The 23,331-nt window shown below is 40.7% G+C and overlaps 3 protein-coding genes across 3 annotated transcripts; 1 reads left to right on the top strand and 2 right to left on the bottom strand.

Moving 5' to 3' along the window:
• Nucleotides 1-869: 869 nt before the first annotated feature.
• LOC115691623 (S-adenosylmethionine carrier 1, chloroplastic/mitochondrial) lies at nucleotides 870-4,705 on the bottom strand. The gene is made up of 9 exons (XM_030618324.2): nucleotides 4,491-4,705; nucleotides 3,833-3,948; nucleotides 3,577-3,634; nucleotides 3,344-3,493; nucleotides 2,904-3,114; nucleotides 2,553-2,598; nucleotides 2,266-2,386; nucleotides 2,092-2,164; nucleotides 870-1,482 (listed from the first exon to the last, which is right to left on the bottom strand). Exons 1-9 carry the CDS (start codon nucleotides 4,573-4,575, stop codon nucleotides 1,251-1,253), a joined length of 1,092 nt encoding a protein of 363 aa, XP_030474184.1. The 5' UTR covers nucleotides 4,576-4,705; the 3' UTR covers nucleotides 870-1,250.
• Nucleotides 4,706-7,154: 2,449 nt separating this feature from the next.
• On the top strand, nucleotides 7,155-12,364 carry LOC115691658 (ATP synthase subunit gamma, mitochondrial). Its single transcript, XM_030618368.2, has 9 exons — nucleotides 7,155-7,405; nucleotides 8,457-8,500; nucleotides 8,636-8,788; nucleotides 9,800-9,913; nucleotides 10,009-10,136; nucleotides 10,587-10,709; nucleotides 10,795-10,917; nucleotides 11,473-11,594; nucleotides 11,900-12,364. Exons 1-9 carry the CDS (start codon nucleotides 7,290-7,292, stop codon nucleotides 11,967-11,969), a joined length of 993 nt encoding a protein of 330 aa, XP_030474228.1. The 5' UTR covers nucleotides 7,155-7,289; the 3' UTR covers nucleotides 11,970-12,364.
• Nucleotides 12,365-12,851: 487 nt separating this feature from the next.
• Nucleotides 12,852-18,987, bottom strand: LOC115691663 (respiratory burst oxidase homolog protein A-like). The gene is made up of 15 exons (XM_056319320.1): nucleotides 18,959-18,987; nucleotides 18,648-18,901; nucleotides 17,206-17,362; nucleotides 17,049-17,097; nucleotides 16,859-16,975; nucleotides 16,301-16,714; nucleotides 15,715-16,101; nucleotides 15,340-15,435; nucleotides 15,028-15,143; nucleotides 14,774-14,876; nucleotides 14,535-14,699; nucleotides 14,299-14,430; nucleotides 14,036-14,164; nucleotides 13,510-13,588; nucleotides 12,852-13,236 (listed from the first exon to the last, which is right to left on the bottom strand). Exons 1-15 carry the CDS (start codon nucleotides 18,985-18,987, stop codon nucleotides 13,127-13,129), a joined length of 2,337 nt encoding a protein of 778 aa, XP_056175295.1. The 3' UTR covers nucleotides 12,852-13,126.
• Nucleotides 18,988-23,331: the final 4,344 nt, after the last annotated feature.

Below are 23,331 nucleotides of genomic sequence, written 5' to 3'. Positions count from 1 at the left end.
ATCTAGTTTTACTATTACGGAAGTTATAAGCTAAAATAAACTTAAATAAAACTATCGTCGTAAGATCAAAAAGGTAAAAAAGTTAATAAAAAGATAGCGTAGTTTTGTTAATTTAGGAAAATGATTGAAAAGAAAAAATATTCTTAGTTATGGCATTGGTATAATTATGAAAACTTTTGAATAGTGTTGAAAGACTTATTTGACTTTGTTGGAAATTTGAGGGACCAAAATCGAACAAATTGAAAGTTTAGGATCAATATTGAACATTTAAGAACAGTTCAAGAACCAAATTAAACAAATTAAAAGTTATAGCGAAAATTTAGAGTCTATTAATATCATTACCCAAATTACAAGGATTCATCATGACTTGGTGCTTCTTTTCTCTCTTTTTCTTTTCTTTCTTCTCATTGAAAAACTATGCACTAACCACCGGACACCGAAGGGGTCATTTTCAATTCTTAGACTCCATTTGTTGTGCGGAAATAAATAATTTGAAAAATATTTTTTTAAAAATAATAGCTTATATCGCTTGAAATAATTAGTTAATGAAAAATATTTTCATTATCAACAACATTTAATGTCTAAACATATTTGTGGACGATGAAAAATATTTTTTGCAAAACAAACCGAGCTATAATTTTCTCCTAAATCCTGTTTTTTCAAAAGCAAAAGGAGAGGCTTTAAGGATTTCAGTGTACAAGATTTGTGGCAAAATGTAGTAAGATCTTGTCTAAAAAGGGATGTTTCATTGCCTCCGTTTTGCTTTGCATCTTTTTATCCAAATGGTAGATCGCCTTCTTGACTTGACGGCGCGCCAAAATTAAGCAGAGTTCTGGCCCAAAGCAAGCCATCCACAATGGAACCCCTGCACATCATACTAGTTCTAGTATATAGGTCCAATCGGCTCATCAACTCTGGATAATTTTCTTACAGAGGAGACACTTTTACAAATGAATCTTTCGCTAAAGAGATTCTAATGGTTTTGCGACATCCCTATGAGAGTATTCAGCTCGGGCAAGCCCTTCGGTCGAAAAAATTTCTCCCTCACTGTTCTTTGCCTCTACGAGGTCTCGCGCGACACTCGAGAAATTCGACCTTCCACCAAAGGTGACAGCGAGGGCGTCGGTCTTTCAGTTTTTCTAGCTCTATCTCCACACTTCGTGGATCTTTAAAAATGGAAGGATATGGTAAAACACAATGCCCCATCTCCACCATGAAAATCAGTATGGGAGATTGAAGATTCATGGTCACTAAGCCACTTCTGGTAAAGACCCAGTTTTGTCTATCGACAGAGTGGAAACTTCTTGGGCGTTATTGTTGTCCAGCTCTTCATTAAAATTGTCTCTCAGAAATTCAACAGCCATAAACATGAGTGCGGCGGCTGGAATGTACCATGTAATCCTTGGCACGCTCCCTCGGAACATTCCCTTTGCACCTTCTACCCGCCATATGGTATGAATTGCATCAAACCAACCATTGTACCTGAGACAAGAAGCTATTAGAACTTCTCTTTCCATTGTGATTCTCAGTTCACTTGATTTAAGGAAAACCATGGAGGACGATTTATCCTTCCAGAACATATGTATGACCTAGGGTACAGAACGAAAAAGATGAAGCTCTTAACCATGCAATGGAATTACTGGAACGACTTTTTTTGTCACAATTACAATGAAACATTGGCAAGCTCTATTTTTCTGGCAATATGCCTCATCGTTCTCCCCAGCACATTGCATGAAATTGCCACCCCTCTTGTAACCACATGGCAATCGACACTGAACAATATTAACTAGTAACATCATTGAATAACACTTCAGACTATGGAGATCAACAGATGTCACGTAATGGAAACTCCAAAGATATAACACAACTAGCTATGGGGCACAGATCAGAAGTCGTTGATCTGTGCACTCAAGCAAGAACATTCAACTAATTCAGAGGCCCCAATAATAGTGCTAGCCAGTGGGTAAGAGAGACAGGATGGGGAAGAGGCAAATTCTCTTAAAAGCTTTGAAAGAGTGATGAAACATCTACAGTACGGTCTTTGCACCAATACGAAGCCATGCTTCTCTAAACTAAATAGCATCAGGTTACCTCGTCGCTGATCCTTGCACTTGCAACCTCGTCTTGACGACATCCAAAGGAGTAGTAAGATAAGCACTAAAACCTGAATGTATTAAAGAGCCTTAAATTGATCTTATGATGCACAAAGATCACAGTAATAATAAAAATCTAATAAAACACAATAATGCATGAGCATGGACATACCACCAGCTAATCCACCTAATATAAATCCTTCCACTGAACTGCTAAGATGGAGATTTGATTCTGATACCCACATCTGCTTGCCATACTCCGTCATCTCTTTAAGTGCTTCATAAAACATGACCTGCAAAGATGTAAATTAGTAACTGGATGACACACCAAACAATTCAGGGTGCTTAATTATCTTCATGTGCAGTAGAGGGAGCACTAAAGCAGATACGACGGCAAGATAGCATGGACAAAGTAGATAGGGCAATTGAAAAGAGACATCATTTATTTTATTAACTTACCAGAAGACCGGCAAGTGGAACATCCCTAGCAAGTGTGGACCAGTATCTGCGAAAGAAAAGAAAAGAAAAGGGAGTGATTCTCAGTATTGCAATGGCTAGAAATGACAAGGATATACAGAAAAAAGACCTGATAATTGTGAACATTTCACTTATAAGCGATTCTCGGCATTGAAATGTTTCTACCAAGAAAAGAGGGGTGAGCTCTCTCTCTCTCTCTCTCTCTCTCTCTCTCTCTCTCTCTCTCTCTCTCTCTCTCTCTCTCTCTCTCTCTCTACTTTAATTGTCTACAGACGAAATCTAACAAATGTATACAGTCCATAAGAACGTAGGAAGTTTGACTGTAATAGTTACCCCGCATAAAGTCCCCTCAATCCCTGCTCCTTCCATATTGAAAAGGCAGCCTGAAACATTCCATTATAATAGCCATACATAGGGGCATTAGATTTCAAGGTAACTCTATCTTTCTGGACCACTGATCTCCATGACGATTTGGTGCCTTGGACCTGCATACGCTGCTTCATCACTTCACAAGGAACGTATACAAAAGAACCCAGGGTATCTCCTGAAATTCAAAGAGTTTGATTGGAGTATTGAGCCCTCAGAGGTATGACAGTCATTGATCAAACCAATTGAAATCCAGAGGGTTTCCCCTATTTTTCATGCATCATGCATTGGTTGCATAAATTGGAAATCATACGTATAAGACATTTACATCCAAAGGGGAGAAATCAAATGAGAGATGCACATTGCTTGGTTAAGCAGAAAGGTTATAGGAGTCCAGCATAGTATACCAAATGCCCCAGCAAAAAAATGAGACCAGTGCCCCCCAAGATCAGGATTTGATTCTTCAATCCACTTCTTGGTGGATTCTATGAAACCAAAATACGTTGCTCCAGTTGCAATTGATCCAGTAACTCCAGGTGCTATACCTCTATAAAACCCTACAGTGAATAAGTACACACCATGAGCAATGCAGCAAGAGTAATGATGAAAGGTACTAAAAAACACAACAAGAAAGTTGTACCCCTTAATCCGTCTGCAGACCACACTGTACGGACCATCTGTAGTACACTCTTTTGATTCTGATAAAAATTGCATCCACATGTATCCATGTAGTACAAATAATTCATTGGCAAGCAAAGCAGGGAGAGCCAAGTGAGACACTCAAGAACAACTCAGGTACGCTTCTTTTTTCAACCATGTCACACTGGGTTTAGGCGACGCCGCAGCATTAAGTAATACACACAACAAAATGCCGACACGATAATTTGTGTTTGTACCTGACTCCCACTGAGAATCGCCTGACTTTGAATCCGTGTCTTGACCGTATCAACAGGGTGCATCATTCCTTCGCCAAAAGCCCCAGCAACAGCACCCCACAAGAACTCCCTCCATACTGCACCCAAAAATGAAGATCAACCTCCATAAAATTCATAAGTTCACAGAAGAAGCATGCGGAGAACTAACAGAGGCCTCAATAACTTTTCCCCAACAGAGACAACGAAAATTGATGATCAATTATCCAGATACGGGGGCCTGCCAAATTAATTTACCTATGAAACTAATCAAATTTTCATGCTTCCAAGTGTAGATAAACTACGATCCACACACACGGATGAACTCGGTCGCGACAACACCTGATTAAGACGGAGCGGGAAACCGACATATGCTACATCCCGAATTAAACAAACCTAAACCCCGTCTCGCTCCACTCAGTAAGAAAAAGCAATAACGAACAGTTTCAGCCCAGCTCGTGCCGATCAACGACTCCAAACAGAACAACATTCCCATCGAACTCGCGAGCCGCCGCCGCCGCGAGGAGGAATTCCACGACATCGAAGCCTCAGTTCATCTAGACCAAATCACGAGGCACGAAACATCTAACGGTGATGAACAAGCAAGCACGCAGGGAGTTGACGATCGGAATAACGGGCTCACCGAAGAACTGGTGGTGATGATTCGCGGCGGCCGAACGCGGAGCCGCGCGCGGCATTCCGTCGGGACTCGAGCGGCGATCCGCCATTGACGTCGCGGGAGCTTCTCTGCAACTCCTAGGGTTCCTGAGGGTTTAAGCCTTTGCTTTCCGCCACTTTTGGTCTTCGGGGGTTTTAAGGTTTTAACGCTGCGGCGCGAGCTGAGGGCCGTCTTCCCAGTTTGCGGGCGAAAACGACGTGCCGTTGACCCCCGGGGTTGGTAAAACGCAAGGAGCGCACCGTCGTTTTTTTTTTCGCGTCTTCGGGGATCGAAAACGACGGCTGATGTGGGCTGGGCTGGAATAGCTAGACTATAAAGCCTCCTCTCCAAAGCCCATTGCTAAAGCCCATTTTAAATAGATTGGTGCAAATTTTTTTTTTTAAAATTGAAAGAGTCTCGAATATGGAAGTTTGGCTTAAGTAGATAGACTAGGGAATTAGCAATTACTTTATTTAACCTTGTGGGATTACGTAAGGCATGAGTCGAATTCGGATAGTGAAATAGAATATAACGCAATTAATCGAGGCAAATTAAAGCGTGTCGACTAATTAAGAAATCGATGTGAAAATACTTTTTTTTTTGTCTTTTACACTGTCCATAACGACGCTGCAAAAATCTCTTCGGGATTTGAGGACTGCAAAGAGCACACTGCTGTGGCTTTATTTTAATAAGATTGAATTAGAGGTACGTCAATGAGAAAACAAGAAAAAAAAATTCTCGGCAATAAATTTTCTGCACAGCGATTCAATAGCCATAAAATAAGAAAATAATATACTCACGGTAAGTTTTTCGCGAAACAAACGAGACCTAAAATAGTGCTCTTTTTCGAAGAACCAGAAAAGAATCGGCTATTTATCAATCAAATCTCGAACCGATCTAAAATGACCGAGGCCTTTTTGATAACCTAATTGAGTGCTGAGAACAAAAAATTCAGCACTTAGTGAGATTGAACTTATTTGATGATTCTAAATAGAATTTACTTAAATTATTCAATTAATTCAAAAGTCCATTTCATTTGGTAAACAGAGAGAGGGGTTACATAGGGCTGCCTGGCAACACTGAAAATTAAGTGTTGAAAATTCAAATACAGAATTTTAAGTGTTGATAATCTTTAGTGCTGAAAATAGAGTTAAAAAAGTTATTCGACGATAATAAAAATTGATACTGATTAATATTAATCTATTACAATAAAGAGAATAAAGATCAATATTGGTAGGTTTTATCAATTTAGCAAAATTCTAATTACATAAATTAATTTTCTATCGAACAAATTAAGTAACCTCTCATTCACTTACCATATTAAGGATTGACTTGATTGAATAATTTAAGTCGGTTCAATTTAAAATTATCAAACAAGTTTAATCTTACTGACACTAAATTTTTAAGCAATTGATTGAGTTATTGAACAGGCCCTCTAATTCGTTCAACACGTGTATGATTTATAATAATTAAAATATTACACAATATACATCAAAATAGATTAATAATATATCAGCTATCGATTTTTAATTATCAAATAACTTTTTAATTCTATTTTCGCACTTAAGATTATCGCCAATTAAAAATGGAATACTGACATAAATGATCCCTGAAGTTTGGCCTTATATGCAATGTACTCCCTGAGCTACAAAAAGTTCAGGGACCATATTAAATAAATTAAAAATTTATGGATCACATTATACGTTTGGGTAAAGTTCAAGAACCACATTAAACAAATCAAAAGTTTATGAACCACATCGTACATTAGGCCAAAGTTCAGAGACGCCAATGGGGACACTAATATCACGAGTGTGAGGTTCGACTCCCGCGCTTTGCAAGAGATAAAATAAAAAGTCAGATAGTGAGGAGAGTTAGATATGGGACAAATCAAAATAAATAAATAAAAAAGTTCGGAGACTATAATTAATTAAAGGAAAAATTTCAAATAAAGGTCTGAAGTGCCATTATTTTTTCAAATAAGAGCATGAAGTGAATAGTGTCTCAAATAATGACTTGAAGTAACCAAATCATCTCAAATAAGGACCTTTGGGCGATCGGTGATTATTGCGTCGTCGGAGAAGGGGTATTTTAGTAAAAAAATTATAAGTGTATATATTTTTATTTGTTACTTTCTTTTTCTTTTTCCTTTTTCCTTTTTTCTTCTTCCCTCCCCAGCCATCATTGCGCTTGGCCGGCGACCTCCACCGGCCTCAGGCAAGGGTGGCCCTCGCCCGACGTCGACGAGGGGTGGCCTTTGCCGGCTCTGGTGATGGCCGGTGGAAGTTAAATCCTTATTTGAAACTGATATAGCCACTTCATGTCCTTATTTAAAACAAGATCTATTTCAGGCCTTTATTTGAGAAAATGAGTACACTTCAGGCCCTAATTTGAGACAAGATCTACTTCATGCCCTTATTCGAGAAAATGGAGGCACTTCGGGTCATTACTTGAAATTTTCCCTTAATTAAAAATTAATACTTAAGTATTACCAATTCCGTGCTTTTTCATGACTCGGACTCGCACTTGATCCGCACAGACTCACTCGTGCGAAGCCGAAACGGCGTCGCATTCCCTCCTCGACTCGGCCGAGCCGAGCCGAGCCGAGCCGAGCCGAGCACGAAGCACAAACCGAAGCTCGCTCTACAGACGAGAAGCAACGAAAGAGGAGAGAACATTTCAGGCTTGTGTCACTCGGATCTTACCCGCAGGCTGCAGAAGGACGCGAGCTTCCTAGGGTTTTCGAAATCTCGCCCCCCCACCACTTCCTGAATCCAAAGATCGACGATGGCGATGGCCGCTCTCCGCCGCGAAGGGAGGCGATTCGCCGCCCCTCTCCTCTCCCCCCGCCCCATCGCCGCCGCCGCCGCCGCCGCCCCCCGCCGGCCCTCCCTCTTGCCCGAGTAAAGAAGCGCGCTTTCCTCCCTCCTCCATTTCTAATTCCCCGCATTAGCGAGCTGTTCGGTGTTTCCGTGTGCGTGCGTAGTTCTGTCCGGCGTGCGTTCGATAGCGATTCGATTCGCGGTTGCGTTTTGCGATGAGGTTAGGGTAGAGGGTAGCTGCCGGGATTCCCCGATTTCAACATGCGACCGGCGTGAGAAAATGGGTTCTTGTCTCGAGTCCTTTGCCGAGCCTTGATTCGTGATGTTAGCTCCGAATGTTCCTCTCCTGGTCCTCGTTTAGCGAGTTGCTTTTACCAGAAACGGTGGAGATTTTGGGTGCCGAAAGATTTGAGGAACTTTTGATTTTCATTTGTTTTGCGGTGCATACTGCGTGTCGGTTTCTTCCTGGTTAAACATGAAATGGTCGAGTTTGTTATTGTTACCCAGAGTTTCTTGTCGATTGCTTTATGATGCCGAGCATCGACCATTTCGAGAAAGATTGTGCGAATTTAGTTTGTTGTCTGAAGAATGTGGCAACCAAGCAAGCAAATTTTCGATCAGCAGTTAAAGTACGAGCTTCGTGGACGAGCCGTCATCACGTACATTGAGCGTGAACTGTACAGTCCGATGAAGTTTGTTTTCTCATTTGTTTTTTTTAGCTCTTTTCGCTCTCAGAGCATTTATTTGCGCAGTTACATCATCACTATTTTTCTTCTGCTCAACCAAGTTTACTGATTGATGCTCCCCCATTTTATTGGATTTGTTTAGTAGTAGCAGATGACCATGCTAGGAAAATTCCTTTGATCATAGTGCATTATCCAACTTCAGTTAAATAGTGTCTGATATGTAGGGCAAAACCACGCATCATAATCCAAAGGACTAGTTTTCCCTATTGACTTGCAGCTATGTTAAGTATACCTGAATTGGAAACTACATTGGTTCTTCCTGCATCTGTCTTTGCAAAGGAAAGACTGTATAATGTGGTCTCTTGATTACGGTTTTTGCGTGGCCGATAATTACATAGAGCTTTTTCTTAAGTTGCGTAGCTTATTGAACTGTATTGGGTTGGCAGGGAAGAGGTTCCTTTTGGGGTTCGTTCTATTTCAACTCAAGTGGGTAAGAGTCATCTTCTCTTGATTTCTCATGAATTCATCTTTTGATGCTTTCTTGTTAAGGTTTCATTTCAGTGAGCTGAAAATCGATCAGTTCTATATGTCGAAATACCTGATCCTGTGTTTTTTCTCTATGCAGTAAGGAACAGGATGAAGAGTGTGAAGAATATTCAGAAGATCACCAAGGCTATGAAGATGGTTGCAGCCTCAAAGCTACGAGCAATTCAAACTAGAGCTGAAAATTCCCGTGGCCTGTGGCAGCCATTCATTGCTCTTCTTGGTGACACGCCCAGTATGTTCATTTACAAACAATTACTTCTTACATCTGCCTTTGGTATAAGTATATTGGGGTGGCTACTGAATGTGATACCCTGCTGGAAGTGCATGGTTTGAAATTGATGCTTGCCGATGACATCAACCTGAATGAGTGGCTCGAGAAATGCGAGTTTAGACAACCTTTTCAACTGAAAATTGGAAAGTTCATCATTTTTTTTTTGCTGAGGTACCTTGGAACGTGTCATTTTTTTCTGATGTTGTTGGTTCTTGGCTTATATTATTACTTCGAACAGGGATCTCTCTAAATTGACGTTGAGCAATATGACTCTACATAAAAGAGAAGAGTGGCAAAACTCAGAGTGCATGATAGAAAGAAAAGCTGTAGGTTATTGAGATTATTTTGGACCAAGATTTTCGCAAAAATAAAAGTAAGAGGGAGGAATGTTGGTGTATAAAGTTCAAAGTTTTTCTTATCCCAAGTATTTTTGTAATTTTTTTTCTGCTGGCCTGTCTCCTTTTGCTTTAACTTCCTCATCCTGTCTGTTATATGAAAGATGGTGGAACTAGGAAGCTTCATAAACCAGTGATTGTAGAGTAAGAAATTGTTGCGCTGAAGTCAGTTGTTGGTAAAAGCGATTTTGTTTCAGGACAAACAATAATTCGATGCAGCTGAGAGTTTTACTACGTTTATATGCCTAAAGATTAATAACCACCCTCCTAAAGCAATCAAATCAAGAACAAAAAAAAATAAAAATACATAGAGCTTGTGCAAACACAGAAAAGTCAAAAACTAAAGCAATGAAACATTTGAGCTAAAAAGAAGAATATATTTGAATGCAAAGACTGGTAGTGACATTTAGAATTGCTTAGAGATGAAACGAAAGAATTTCATGTTTTCATGAAGTTAAAATAGCAGGATATGGCTATCACCTTGAAAAGAGGAGCCTTTTTGGGGCCTGGAGTATGTTTGATAATTCATTCATCTCTCTCTCTCCCTGATGTATAATTATTCGGTATGGAATTACAGGCATTGATGTCAAGAAGAATGTTATAGTCACTGTTTCTTCAGACAAAGGGCTGTGCGGTGGGATTAATTCCACTTCAGTAAGGGTAAGCAAGGGTTTACACAAGTTGAACTCAGGTACAGTTTGTAAGTAGTTGATGGTGATGTCTTATATTGGTCTAAAAGATTAGCGAGAATGCTTTTTACCAGTTACATAATTTAAAATGCTGCAGGGCCTGAAAAAGAACCAAAGTATGTAGTCCTGGGGGAAAAAGCAAAGGTTCAATTGATTCGTGACTCGCGAAAGGACATACACTTGACCATATCGGAGCTACCAAAAATTCCTCTGAACTATACTCAGGTTGTTTACTGTGTTTTTAGGAATTTCTATAGATAGCTTGTACCAGTTGAGTTTACTTAGTTGTATGCATTCATGATATCAGGCTTTTGAGTTTTAGATTTTGTATTTCTGCTCTTCACCCCCCCCCCCCCCCCCACCCCACCGGCAAACAAAAGGAAAAAAAACACACTGAAAGAAGTATAACATCAGATGGTACTTTTTCTTTTTGTCGCACCACTGAGTTGCTGGATACTCTTTTTTGATTGGAAAAAAATTGCATGTCCATCTAATTTTAGGTCTTGCAAAGTCAATTGATATTCTGGTTGATCAGAGGATCCATTAAATCAGATGGTAAATTCTTTTTGTTTTTGATTGCGACAGTCTACTCAAGGAGTAAATTTTTGTCCAAAAGTCATTTATCAGATCCCTTCGGGGCCCTTCCTCATGCTTCGCATTGGTTTTCCCTGTCAGGTTTCTGTGCTGGCTGATGACATCATAAAGAACGTTGAGTTCGATGCTTTAAAAATTGTCTTCAACAAGTTTCATTCCGTTGTCTCATTTTTACCAACAGTGTCGACTGTGCTATCACCTGAGGTGACAACAATTCTTTACCTTCGCTCAAGTCTGGTTTTTATCTTTTGTTGCTCCTGGATATCATACTTGATGAGTGGTTGCATAGGTTGTTGAAAGGGAGGTGGAATCTGGTTCGGGTAAGCTTGGAGAACTAGACTCCTATGAGATTGAAGGTAGTTCAACGAGGGGAGAAACACTTCAGAATCTGGCAGAATTCCAGTTTTCTTGTGTAAGTACCACAATTTTTAGATTATAGTTAGTATTTGCAACTAGGTCTTGTTGTTTTTGGCTCTACTAGGTGGATGGTTGTTATTAGGCAATGCAAAGATAAACCTTTAAAGTTATGTTGATTCTACCTGTTTGCACTTTGCACTATTCATAACTTTTTCTCATCTGTTTGTAGAAACAGATTTAACATATTACTTGCTTGTGAGTTATTTGTGATTGGACCAATAAGTTTTATGTATTTACAAAGACTTTCTGAAGTAATTTTATCCTTTCCTGAGTTTCCTGCAAGAAAAACTTTTGAATCAAAGTAGCGACAAGCCGAGAAGTACGATCACGACTACAGGGGAATATATCATTGGCAAGGTTTATTTTGTAAGAATAATGTAGCTAAGCAGGATGTGGGAGTTGATGGAGTGACTACAGGCCTTCTCCCTAGTCCTGCCTTTGGCATTTTCTACTTGAGTTCTGATGATTGTTGCTGGTCGATTCCAGGGTTATGCATTATAAGTTTCTTCCCTTCCATTTCTGTTATTAACAAGATGCACTCTTCCCACAGGTCTTGTTTAATGCCGTATTGGAGAACGCTTGCAGTGAGATGGGTGCTAGGATGTCTGCCATGGACAGCTCAAGCAGAAATGCTGGTGATGTGCTTGACCGCCTCACTCTCACTTATAACAGGTCTCTCTCTCTCTCTCTCTCTCTCTCTGTATGCACATGATGGTGAATATGAGGCCATTTATCAGAAGCGATCTTCCATGGATGCTTGTATATGGGAGACCATTAGTGTTAGAACCTTTTGTCATCTTCCTGTTGTCTTTGCAGCTAATGGGTGGGAAGACTGAAAAATATTTAGAAAATAACTTAAATATCCCTCTATTTTCTATCCAAAAAAGGAAGATAGAAAGAGAAGGATGTAAAACTGAATAATCATCAACTATTTCGTTGTGGTGACTGATTGTTTGTAATGTTTCCTTGATTGTCAGAACCCGTCAAGCTTCTATCACCACAGAGTTGATTGAGATTATATCTGGAGCATCGGCACTGGAGGGCTAATTGCGGAAAAGTATTTCCAGCTTGTTTGACGGCGACGAAATAAGATTAAGGCTGGCTTTGTTTAAACTTGTGTTACTGTTCCTTGTTGAGGATTTCTGAGAAGGACCGCAATAATTCCCAGTGCCAGAAGTTAAATTCTGTGGAGCACAAAGCAATTTTCTTCCCTGGTTTTACCTACTCCTGGAATTTCTTCTTCATTCCTAGTTTGGATGTTGACCGTTGGCTGTTAATTTACTGGTGGATGTTTTGCAACAGAAACCGCTTGGTACCGATTGCTTGTTCTTCGTCAGAGTGTAAATGGTGCTTAATTTAGCATCGACCCGTGCTCGATTTAAGGCGAGCTTCTCCATTGTGTGGTTCTTTTGAATAAAATTGTCTCCCAAATTTCTGCTTTAGACTGCGGACCCTTGAACGGAGAGTGCTCGACTAAATCCTCTTGCTCCTTGAAATGTTAGGCTGCAATCATTCAGTATCTCTATTTTTCTATTCCTGGGAATAGGTTTGAAATAAAAATTCGTTTGGTAAAGCAATTCATCCCTAGAATAGAAATAGAAATATCTATTTTTAGTCAGAAATCGATTTCTGAAACAGAATGGTTTTCATTTTCGCCTTTAGTTTCTCAGGCAAATGATCAAATCTCACATTTCAGCTGAAACTAGCAAATTGATGGGTTTTCACCCGGACGGCCTAGTAAATGAAGAACTGGATCAATAACTGGAGGAGCTCTTCATGTTTATTTTGATTGCGGTCATCAAGCCGTGAAATTGTCGTGCTTGTGATGTCCTAGCACAAAGCTTCGCATACATGGTCTCAATAGCGGCAGGATCGGCACGGCACCGAATTTGAGCACGTCCACCGGCCATATGTTGGTCCGCCTTGACCTTTGGAGAAAGATTAAACAGAGGTATTTCCATTCAAGCTGTGGTCTTCTGTACATGCTTTCTCAACAGCACTATTTTAAGTCAAAAGCAATAAGGTATTGTCAGGAATTGAATTTCTCTCCTGTAATGCACAGGTAAACCCACTTCTCATCAGTTCTGGCCAACAAACCAAAACCTTATTCTTAGCTATTCCCCCTTCTTCTTCTTGTGAAGTAGGAATAACCAAACCCCCAAGATTCCTTAACTCGTGACAAAAGAGAGAGAGAGTAAGCCTAGTTAATAATGCTCCTTATGGAACACAAATCTTGTGATGGTTTTGGTGGAGAATTTGGTGCACAGCTCCTCCAACTCTCTTGCTAATCCTGAAGGACCACAGTAGAACACCCCTGCCAAACGCAAGCCAAGAGATTCAGATAACGCGATCGAGGAGAAACCAATATATCGGCAAGAGCGCGCTTTCTGAGATTTAACTAATTCGTTTCACCCCGGTCACGTCGCAAATTAATTGCGAATGGTTTATATCAACAAATGGCACTAGAGTTTGATTAGGACCGCATAAATTGTATGCTGTTGATTGCGGTCGAGTAGAAAGATCACAGCAGCATGCCAAAGGTAAATGATAAGATGAACTGAAGTTATGGGTTTTGCCGAAGTCTCACCAATCTGTGAACCGCCGTGCCTTCGGGACAACTTCGAGAAAATGCTGGACCAATTTGGTCTGGCGAAATGGGTATGCACCTGCAAATGCCATTAGTAAGTTAGATCGAGTCCCTCTCTGCCGATCCCGTGGCAAGACAGGTTTTCCATGAATCCACACGAGTCGTTGGACTGAATCTAAATGATTTCGTCATAATCATCTACGGGAAGAAATTTGCAGGGACAGCAAGAAGATTTGCGTCATGACTGCGTGCCGAGTGCATTTTTAATGGGAAGACTGTACTTTAAGACAGATGCAAACACAATCATGTAGCATGATGAAGACCAAAGACGAAGCACCGGAGGAGACAGCTAAAAAGTTCATGACAATAATCGTCACTCGGGCTTCTAGCTGCCGGACTTCGTATCTTTTTTATCATGAAAAAGACTATCGTAGAGTTTTATGGACAAGCTAGCGTCACCGGCAATGGAAGCTATTGCTACGCAGAAATTCGATGCGGAGATGTGGAGTATGATCGAACAACTAACCGGGGTCTGAGAGATGAAGTCGACACCACTCTTGGCATGAGACAGAGCTTGAATGGCGCTTAGTAACACCGACCGCGCGTCTTCCTCCTTGTACATCGAGGTCAGGAAGTTGTGCATCTCCATAATTGACTGAGAAGGAAGAACCAATTTGGTTTAACAACACGCAGGATCAAATCAATGCCTATAAAGACTCGTGTCAACTTCATTTTCTTGAAGACATACAGGTACAGGTTTTGCTTTCTGACAGAAGAATCAATCAGTACCTCTTTCCGGTTGGTCTTTGGTATCTGCTTGATAAAGTCCCTGAACCAAGTAAAGGAGCTCTGATCCCTCGTAACCCAGTAGAGATAGGCTTTCGACGGACCCTTCGGAATGCTAACTATTCCGCTATCGACCTAGTAAATTGATCATTTACCTCGTGTCAGCACGAGATGAAAAATAAATAGCAAATTGTATAGCTTACTCAACATGGCAAGCGAAGTGCAGCCGAGAAACTTACATGATCGCAACCGATGACATCCTTAAGAATGCTGATAAACGGCGTGGCTCCTATTCCAATGCCTATTAGGACCACGACGTCGTACTTGGCATAGTCCTGACAGGCTGCACCGTAAGGCCCATCGATGTATATCTTGGGATAGCTATCTAATCTTGCCGCAATTGCCTGCATAAAAAACGACGGAGATTCAGATTCCCGTTTTGAGAGGGAGATCGATTCATGTCCCTTTTGTACCTTACCTCTTGGAAGAGACTGTACAATTGATAACTCCAGTCTCCAAGTGTCCTAACATGCACACTCAAGTGAGCATCATCTGGTCCAGAAGTTAATGAAAACGGGTGCCTGGAAATCAACATAGAACGAAAGCACAGTCGGTCTAAACAGGCAAAAGAACAATGAGAGCTTGCGGCCATTTTATAGCAGTCACGGTTCGAAAGGGATGACGACCGGTTGAAAAGAAAGAAGACATCGATCAGGATATGCTGCCGTATACCATTCAAAGGGTGATATTCGCGGGCATTGAATGTATATATACATTCCGCTCCTGTACTCGAAACCTTCAGGCTTGCGAAATGTCAGGGACAAAACCTTTCCCGGATATACATTTGCCTACGTGAGAAAATACGGCAGGTTAGTGTTTACATGGTCAGAACAGATTTCACGGGAAAACATATTCGATGAGAGTCGGCTGGCCACCGGATATTCCAGATTCATAGCTTTCTGGTGACCGGCCGAACATGATTTCCATCTGATTTACACAAGTCTGGAAAACCATTTTCGGAGCATAGTAAACGACTCGGCATACCTTCAGAATCTCCACCTCGTAAAATGCCGATCTAACAGCCCGGAAGATCCTCTCTCCCATGTACAGCAGCACGGGAAAGGCGATATACATCCATGTCTACACAACCGGAACGGTGTTATGCACAAATCAGGGACAATATTAGAGAAGGAATACATTCTCATCGAATTGAATCTCAGCATTACGAATTATATAGCGAGAAAATTGCAGTTCTCCCAATTTCATGTAGTTATTATGGGAATTGTGATGCATGGTTAAGAACTGCTTCTGATTTCCAAACAAGAACCCCAATGAAGTTGTGAAAAATCCATACATTTGTCGAGACAATGATATCGGATCGGCGCTATTCCGTACAAACCAAAAGTTCTGGCGACTTACCGTCTTTTCTATTAGGTTGCTGGTAAGGAAGAGGAACATGGAGTGCACAATCAGCAACGCATACACGAAGATGAAGAGGTGGTGCGAGTACCAAAACGCATTGTACCCCGTGACCTGCCGGACCGACCGGGGCAGCGGCGGGGCCTGGCGCCGCGGCCACCTCGTTGCGAGGGAGAAGGCGATTGCCATAAGGACCACCATTGCAATTCCCGTTGCCCCCTCCGTCGTGGCCAGGATCTGGATGTATGACGGCTGATGGTAGCCGAACCTCGCGGCAATTGTCTGGCGGAAGATCGAGTGATCCGAGCTGCTGATCCGAGGGAAGTCGCATGCAAGGTGGGTGCCGCCATGGAGGATCACCCCGATCACGATCCCGGCTGCGATCAACTGTCACGGAGAAATGAATCCAGGGTGTTTACAGTTGCATTAGGCAGGAAATGTCCGTTGCTTGACACTATGAAAATTAACCCATTTTCGAAATTCCCAGCCGAAATTTGGTTTACGTTTGAAGGCATCATACATGCCACTAGTATATGATGCTAGAAAGTTAATAATAGTTCAAGAATCACCATGCACTCTCATCTACCTTGTGAAAGTTGATGTTATCATTGAAGGGGACAATCGAGCTGACCCGATGGCTGGCGCGGAGCCACGTGACGGTGTTCCGGCAGACGGGGAGGAGAATCACGGCCATGTTGAACTTGAGGGTCTCGGCGGCCCCTTTCGCGGTGCAGAGGCAGTAACCCATGACCTCGAACGCCATCCTATGCCTGTACTGAATGAACTTCCACGTGAACAATGCCATGCAAATCGCCAACCAGAGGGCCACGATCCACGCCCGCCGCCAGTACGTCCGGAACAAGACCTCGGGCCTCGACATGGGCTGTCGGACCGCCCCATTCGAATCGCAGCCCCCGCGATGGCACAGCCTCGGCGACAGGGCGGTGGCGAAGGAGTCCTTCGACAAGCCAAACTTGAGTAGCGTTTCCACTTGAGATATCTGTACAGTGAATATGACATGACAGTAGTTAGGCATGTAAAGTAACTGGTAGAGCATTGCTGGTGAGCTTGTTACTATTTCACTCTTTCTTGATGTCTAAGCTTAAACATGGAGATGGATGAGATGGGGAAGAAGGGTATTCACCTCTATGAAACGACCTCGATTTCCAGAGTCGACGGCGTCCATGATCAGAGCAGCGTACTCGTCCGCTTCCTCGCCGGTCAAGCACAACTTGTTCGCGGAAGCGCTCAACAAGATCACCTGCCCAAGTTAAAGTTTGAAATCTGAGAAAGATCAAGCACGCAATCCTTTAATTTCCGCGAAACAAACGCACCTGCTTAATGTCGCACCGGCTAATCACCCCGTCCATATTTCTATCGCACCTGCACGATATAATTCAGGAAAAGAAAAAATGGGGAATTCAAGACGCTCCGCAAAATCGGGTATTTTCCATAATCGAAATACGTAGAACAATTGATTAAATTAATTACAAGTCGAAGAAGATCTGGATTTTGGAATCGGGGCAAGGGTCAGTGATGCGACGCCAGTAGTAGTGAAGTTCGCTCCTGGTGATGTTGGCCTTGAGACCATCTCTTCCTCTCAACGCCCTCAACAGCTCGTGGGCATACTCCGTTGACCGTTGAATCCCTACCAATTTGTCAAACCAAGCTTTCTTCACATTTTCATTCATCCAATTCAATATAAATCTCAACATATGAATCAAAGAAAGGAAAAAAAAAAAACAAAGAAATCCCCGAGTTATACTCACTGTGACATATTTACCCTGAACCTTTTCTTTTTGTGATATCGAAAAACACCAAATTATATTCACCGTGATACATTTACGCTAAACTTTTTCTTGAGACACTAGAAAACCCCTAAACTTGTACATATGTGACACATTTAGTATCTGTCGCGATTCAGTTAGATAAACAACGTCATTCCATGTCGACATTATTTTCTTTTATGGCGTTCATGTAGGCAGACTTTTAACGATTTTAATTAACAGAATTTTAACGGAGGGTTAATGTGTCACACGGGTACAGATTTGGGATTTTGGGTGTCGCAGAAAAAAATATTATGACAAATATGTTACAGTAAGCATAGTTTAGGATATTTGGTGGTTTTTAGCCATGTATATGTATAATACAACATTAATATCATTTCTAGGCCTCTTTTGTTTTAAAAAGAAAATCCTAATTAACATTCGTTATTTACGCTTTTATCACATCACATGTTCTCAAAGACTCTATTTTTATATGGACGAGACTATATTTCAGAAATGTCATTTTTTCTCTTTTGAAAATCCGGGATAATTTGTTATTTACATACTCGCTGGATGTTATGATTATCGAAATGAATCGCACTCGAAAAAAAAAAAATGAATCGCGTGCATAATTTTTCTTAACGAAAAGTTCTAAATGACAGACCATCGCAATAATTTGGAAAATCCATATAAAAAAGTTATGAAAAGAATTATCGAAATAATTTGTTATCTTTGGGGGGCTTCAAAATAAAAGTATCAACAGTTCGAAACTGTAATTTATTCCTTGCATTTTTTTCTCTAATCTCTTTTCTTTTATTTGATGAACACTAAAAATATAAAAGCTCTTAAAAGCATTTTTTCCGTGCTAACGTGCGCACGCTTACGTGGCGGCTATCGAGTCCCGTACGATACGTGCCGGGGAAGCGGGCGGGAGCGCATGTTAGCGGAGAGCACGCCTTGCATGGACGCGTAAAACCGCGCACGTTTGAGCGCTCAATGGCGTCTTGCTATTGCTTAATGACAAATTGACATTGCATCGAAAAATTCTCTCTCGAAAAATTAAAAAAATAAAAATAGAAAGAAGATATTTTGATGTAGTTTTTTCTAATTAATTCGCCCAAAAAAAAGAAAATCGTCAATCGTTTTGCCTTGTTCCCGGGCACTCACCGAGACAGAAGCCGAAATCCGACCACTTCGCCGCCGGTTCGATGCCGTCCCGGGGGCGGTTCAGGGTGATCCGGTCGAACCGCTCCTCCACCTGCTTCCAGCGCCTGGCGCTTGCGTCCAGGAATCTCAGCCGCTGGATCACCGGACTTGCCGCCGTGCCTCCGTTGTCCCAATCATCGACCGGGTGATCCCGGCTCGCGGGGTTCAGCGAGCCGGCCGGGACGGGAGAGTACTGGACCGGGACCACGCTGGCACTGTAGGAAGACGAGGACGAGGATGAGGATGAGGATGAGGATGATGAGGAGGAGGACAGTGAATAATGAGCCTCAGGAGAATCCATGTTGCTGGGGCTCAACTCTCTCTCTCTCTCTCTCTATCTATCTCTCTTCCTCCCACCCTGCTAGCTCAATCTTTGATGAATTTGACTAAACGCTGAAGCTTTTGTTCTAGTGAGAGAAAGTTCTGCAACACAAGATGGGGGTGGTGAGGAAGTTCTTTCTTTCTCTTTCCCTGTGGTTTCTGGGATTTTGAAAGTGTGCAATGAGCAAGAAAGTGAGGGAAGATCATGTGCTTTTTGAGAAGGTGGGTGATATGAAAATTGGTGGAATTGTGATAAAGATTTGGTTGGAGAAACAAGATATGGAGAGAGAGAGAGAGAGAGTTCATTAATAATTAATGATGGGGGGGTAATGCATTAGCTCAAAGGAGAGAAGGTGGTGAAGTGTGAGAGCAGGTAGGGAGTGGAGAGAAACTGCATGATTTTGATGGGTTAGAGAGAGAGAGAGAGAGAGAGAGAGAGAGAATAAGCATAAATTAGGAATTGGGTTATCAGCTAAACCAAAACAGCTCATCAATTCACCATCGCAAGGAAAGGAACATAATGGTGTTTTTGCACGGAGAAAATGACACGGATGGTCCCTGAACTTTTTTCCGACGTGCAATATGACTCTTGAACTTTTAATTCGTTCAATGTGATCCATGAACTATATAGCCCAATGTGCAACGTGGTCTCTGAACTTTCAATTTGTTCAACGCGGTCTCTGGATTTTTGGTAAATGTTCAATTTAGTCCCTAAACTATATAAAAATGTTCGATGTTGTCCATGAACTTAAATTAATGGAAGGATAATATTGATCATTTTTATATAATTCAAGGATTAAGTTGAACATGTATTGAAAGTCTAAGGATCGCATTGAACGAATAAAAAGTTCAGGGGTCATATTGCACATTAAACCAAAGTTCAGGAACCGCACTGAACAAATTAAAAGTTTATAGACCACATTATACATTGGATCAAAGTTCATAAATCATTTGTGTCATCGTCCCTTTTGCACAAACCAATCTTCCCTCTCTCTTCTCTCTCTCTTTCTCTCTGTGTGAGAAGATTGAATGAATGATTACGTGGGAAAAGCAGGTCTGCTACATCTTAAAGGAGAAGGATCTATGCTGTTAGCGAGTCACAGAGTTCGTCCAAAACGAGTGAACAACCAAACCAAACCATGTGCATTATTGCTTCCTCTTGCCTCTTCGCAAGCAAAGCACAAAAACCGTGCCTTGTCAGCTCGGGCAACCTCTAGCTGTCCGCCATTAAACCCATCTCCTCTGTTCCTGCACAGCTTAACTCCTTCCAATCACTGTTAACACCTCTGTTTCTTCTTGCTCAAAAGAAGTAGTAGTGGGAGCCAGACAGCCATTGGAAGCTGCAAGAAGAAACATCTTCATCCCTGTTTCTTCTTACTCAGCCCACCGAATCCAAACATGGGCTGCCACTCACGGCTGTGCACGGCGGAGGGCGTGCTCTGCTTCTGGGCCTGAGCCCACTTCATGGGCCAATGAAGCCGGTGTTTTTTAGGATGCTGCAGAGGTCTTGTGAGCAAGGAAGAGGTAAAAAGATATTACCAAAAAATTTTATTTTATTTTTTGGTCGGAAAGGTTACCAAAAAGTTTGGTTCGCGAAAAATTGGCCTATCTGGATTTACTTTTACTTTTCATTGTTTACTTAATCTAGGGCTCTGTTTGTTTTGCGAAAAATAAACGATTCGGAAAATATTTTTCTGAAAATGATTGCTTGAAATAATTAGTCGATGAAAAATGTTTTTATTACCGACAACAAATTATGTCTAAATGTTTTCGTGGACGATGAAAAAAAAATTTCGTTTACCCCTTTTTGTAAACAATACAAGCGGCCTTTTTTAGGATGCTGCAGAGGTCTTGTGAGCAAGGAAGAGGTAAAAAGATATTACCAAAAAATTTTATTTTATTTTTTGGTCGGAAAGGTTACCAAAAAGTTTGGTTCGCGAAAAATTGGCCTATCTGGATTTACTTTTACTTTTCATTGTTTACTTAATTTAGGGCTCTGTTTGTTTTGTGGAAAATAAATGATTCGGAAAATATTTTTCTGAAAGTGATTGCTTGTATTGCTTGAAATAATTAATCAATGAAAAATGTTTTCATTGCCAACAACAAATTATGTCTAAACATTTTCATGGACGATGAAAAAAAATTTTCGTTTATTCCTTTTTGTAAACAATGCAAGCGGCCTTTTTTAGGAAATTGTTCTTAAATATACTTTGATTTTTTGAAATCCGAGAATCCCAAAACTTGCACGGTGCTCTAGCGTCGACATTTAGATTAGCATGTGATTTTTTTCGTGATAGTATGAAAGTCGAATAATCATTTAAATTTCGACTGAAAAACAAATTTAACTCCCAAACAAACAGGTCCCAAAACCAAAAGAAGAGGACTGGTTCACCTTTCGACAATTTATTTTAGTGAACCCTAACTTGAATCAAGCAAAATTAAAATTTGCATAGAATTCAAGGCTCCATTTGTTTTGCGAAAATGAATGATTTGGACAATATTTTCCCTAAAAAAATATCACTTATACCACTTGAAATAATTAATCAGTGAAAATAATTTTCATTATTGACGACAATTTATATCTAAATATTTTCGGCGACGATAAAAATATTTTTCGTTCATTCATTTTTGTAACCGATCATTTTTAGGAAAATATTTTACAAATCGTTCATTTTCGCTAAACAAACGAAGCATCAATGGAGATTGAAAAGCATTAACATATTCTTGCCGCCAAAAATTACAATGGACCACCCATTGGAATTAACATCAAAAGGTCAGTTTTGTCTGCTTGGCCCTGCCTTTTCAACTGATGACCTAATGGCCTTAATCACATTAAAATTAGGTATCCTCCTTTTTTGAATTTTTTCACCATTAGTGATGATGTTAGCACTTCCTTCAAGAAAAAGTAATTACCTAAGCACCAAACTCAATAGTCAACAACAAGGGAGTTCAATTTGGCCCCCACCCAAGCCAAAAAAGTCACAATTGAGACCAAACTGCACATGCAATGAGAAAAGGTGGGTGTAAAAAGGGAAAACTAATTGTCCTTTTTCTTCCCATAAAATAATTCTTTTGGGTGAAGAAATAAAATTAAAATGAAACTGGTTGTTGATGATGGATGGACAGTTGAAGCACCTAGGTCCCATGAAGACCACCCAATGTTGTTGTCTTGTTCTTGTCATGGGCGATTACATCCATGCTCAATTACAGTGTCAAAGGGTGATTTTTTTTTTCTTTTTGGGTATGATTGATTTGATGCCATCTTCCTACGTGACCAAAGAGGTCCAGAAAGAACCAGCAAGAGAGCCAACAAAATCACCATAATTATCTAAAGGGATAAGTACATTAGAAGTTATAAAATTTATCGCGAAAATGCAATTGAATCTTAAAATTTTAAAAAAAATATAATCAAGTCCTAAAACTTGTTGAATTGATCCGATTAAGTCCTTCATTCGATTGTACTTTTTGAAAATTTTAGGACTTGATTACATTTTCATGACAATTTTTAGGATTTGATTGCACTTTTTGAAAGTTTTAGGACTCACTTACATTTTCGTGACAAGTTTTAAGACTTTCAATTCACTTATCCATTATATAAAAGAGCTACTATTTTCTCCTCCCCATGTACTGTACTCAGATTTTTGTGGGTTAATTCCCCGATTTTTTTCCTAATTAAGTATGCTTTACATTGTCTAGAGATTGCCCAAGGATGGCGAAGATTTTTCAGATAAGGTAGGTGGGCATTCAAGGTAAAATCAGATCTTCATAACTAAAGAAGATGTGCCCAAAATAGCTTCCAAACGTCTAGGAGCCGTCAGTACGTTCGAGCCGGTGGTGACACCATCTAGGCTAAATAATGTCGGAGCCATTCATCAACGACCGACGAATTTCGTTTTCCACGACATGATCGGCAAGTTAATGGAAGACTACATGTCAAGTTCACTCAGATGTTTGTAGACAAGATAATCGGTTTCGAACCTAAAATGGTAACTCTTAAAATAAAAGATCGGCACGATAATGTACAGCTACATTAGGAGGTGCGTTATCTTAAAGAAAAAGGACGAAAAACATCGTATTTTCACCGTATGATCTTACAATTGAGCATGCAACTCCAACATGTCTGAATCAATTTTAATTTTATTGTTATCTGGATATTATTACAGCGAAAGGGTAATTTCCAAGAAACAAAAAATTTGAATTTTCCTCCCCTATTGTTTTTGAAATTCTCATTTATTACCCCTCGTCCTGTCGTGTAAGAGAGGGCCTTCGACTTCTCCGTACGACCACCTGCCTCTCTCTCTCTCTCTCTCTCTCTGCAGATAAC

This window comes from Syzygium oleosum, unplaced genomic scaffold (assembly GCF_021117445.2).
Source record: "Syzygium oleosum isolate NSW1041296 unplaced genomic scaffold, Sole_v2.1 Sole_v2.17, whole genome shotgun sequence".
NCBI classification, from domain to species: Eukaryota; Viridiplantae; Streptophyta; class Magnoliopsida; order Myrtales; family Myrtaceae; genus Syzygium; species Syzygium oleosum.
The sequence above is the reverse complement of the archived record's forward strand: the minus strand, read 5'-3'. Positions and strand labels throughout refer to the sequence as shown.

What these genes read in the sequence shown, in the direction of transcription:
- LOC115691623 (XM_030618324.2), bottom strand. Translation starts at nt 4,575, where the DNA reads ATGGCGGATCGCCGCTCGAGTCCCGACGGAATGCCGCGCGCGGCTCCG. An exon ending in TTCCACTTGCCGGTCTTCTG is followed by an intron (nt 2,387 to 2,552) that starts GTAAGTTAATAA and finishes ACATCTTTGCAG; the next exon opens with GTCATGTTTTATGAAGCACT. An exon ending in ATTAGGTGGATTAGCTGGTG is followed by an intron (nt 2,165 to 2,265) that starts GTATGTCCATGC and finishes TAATACATTCAG; the next exon opens with GTTTTAGTGCTTATCTTACT.
- LOC115691663 (XM_056319320.1), bottom strand. Translation starts at nt 18,987, where the DNA reads ATGGATTCTCCTGAGGCTCATTATTCACT. An exon ending in GGATTTCGGCTTCTGTCTCG is followed by an intron (nt 17,363 to 18,647) that starts GTGAGTGCCCGG and finishes ACAAATTGGTAG; the next exon opens with GGATTCAACGGTCAACGGAG. An exon ending in CAAAGACCAACCGGAAAGAG is followed by an intron (nt 14,165 to 14,298) that starts GTACTGATTGAT and finishes CTTCCTTCTCAG; the next exon opens with TCAATTATGGAGATGCACAA.
- LOC115691658 (XM_030618368.2), top strand. Translation starts at nt 7,290, where the DNA reads ATGGCGATGGCCGCTCTCCGCCGCGAAGGGAGGCGATTCGCCGCCCCT. An exon ending in TTCCTCTGAACTATACTCAG is followed by an intron (nt 10,137 to 10,586) that starts GTTGTTTACTGT and finishes TTTCCCTGTCAG; the next exon opens with GTTTCTGTGCTGGCTGATGA. An exon ending in CTCACTCTCACTTATAACAG is followed by an intron (nt 11,595 to 11,899) that starts GTCTCTCTCTCT and finishes CTTGATTGTCAG; the next exon opens with AACCCGTCAAGCTTCTATCA.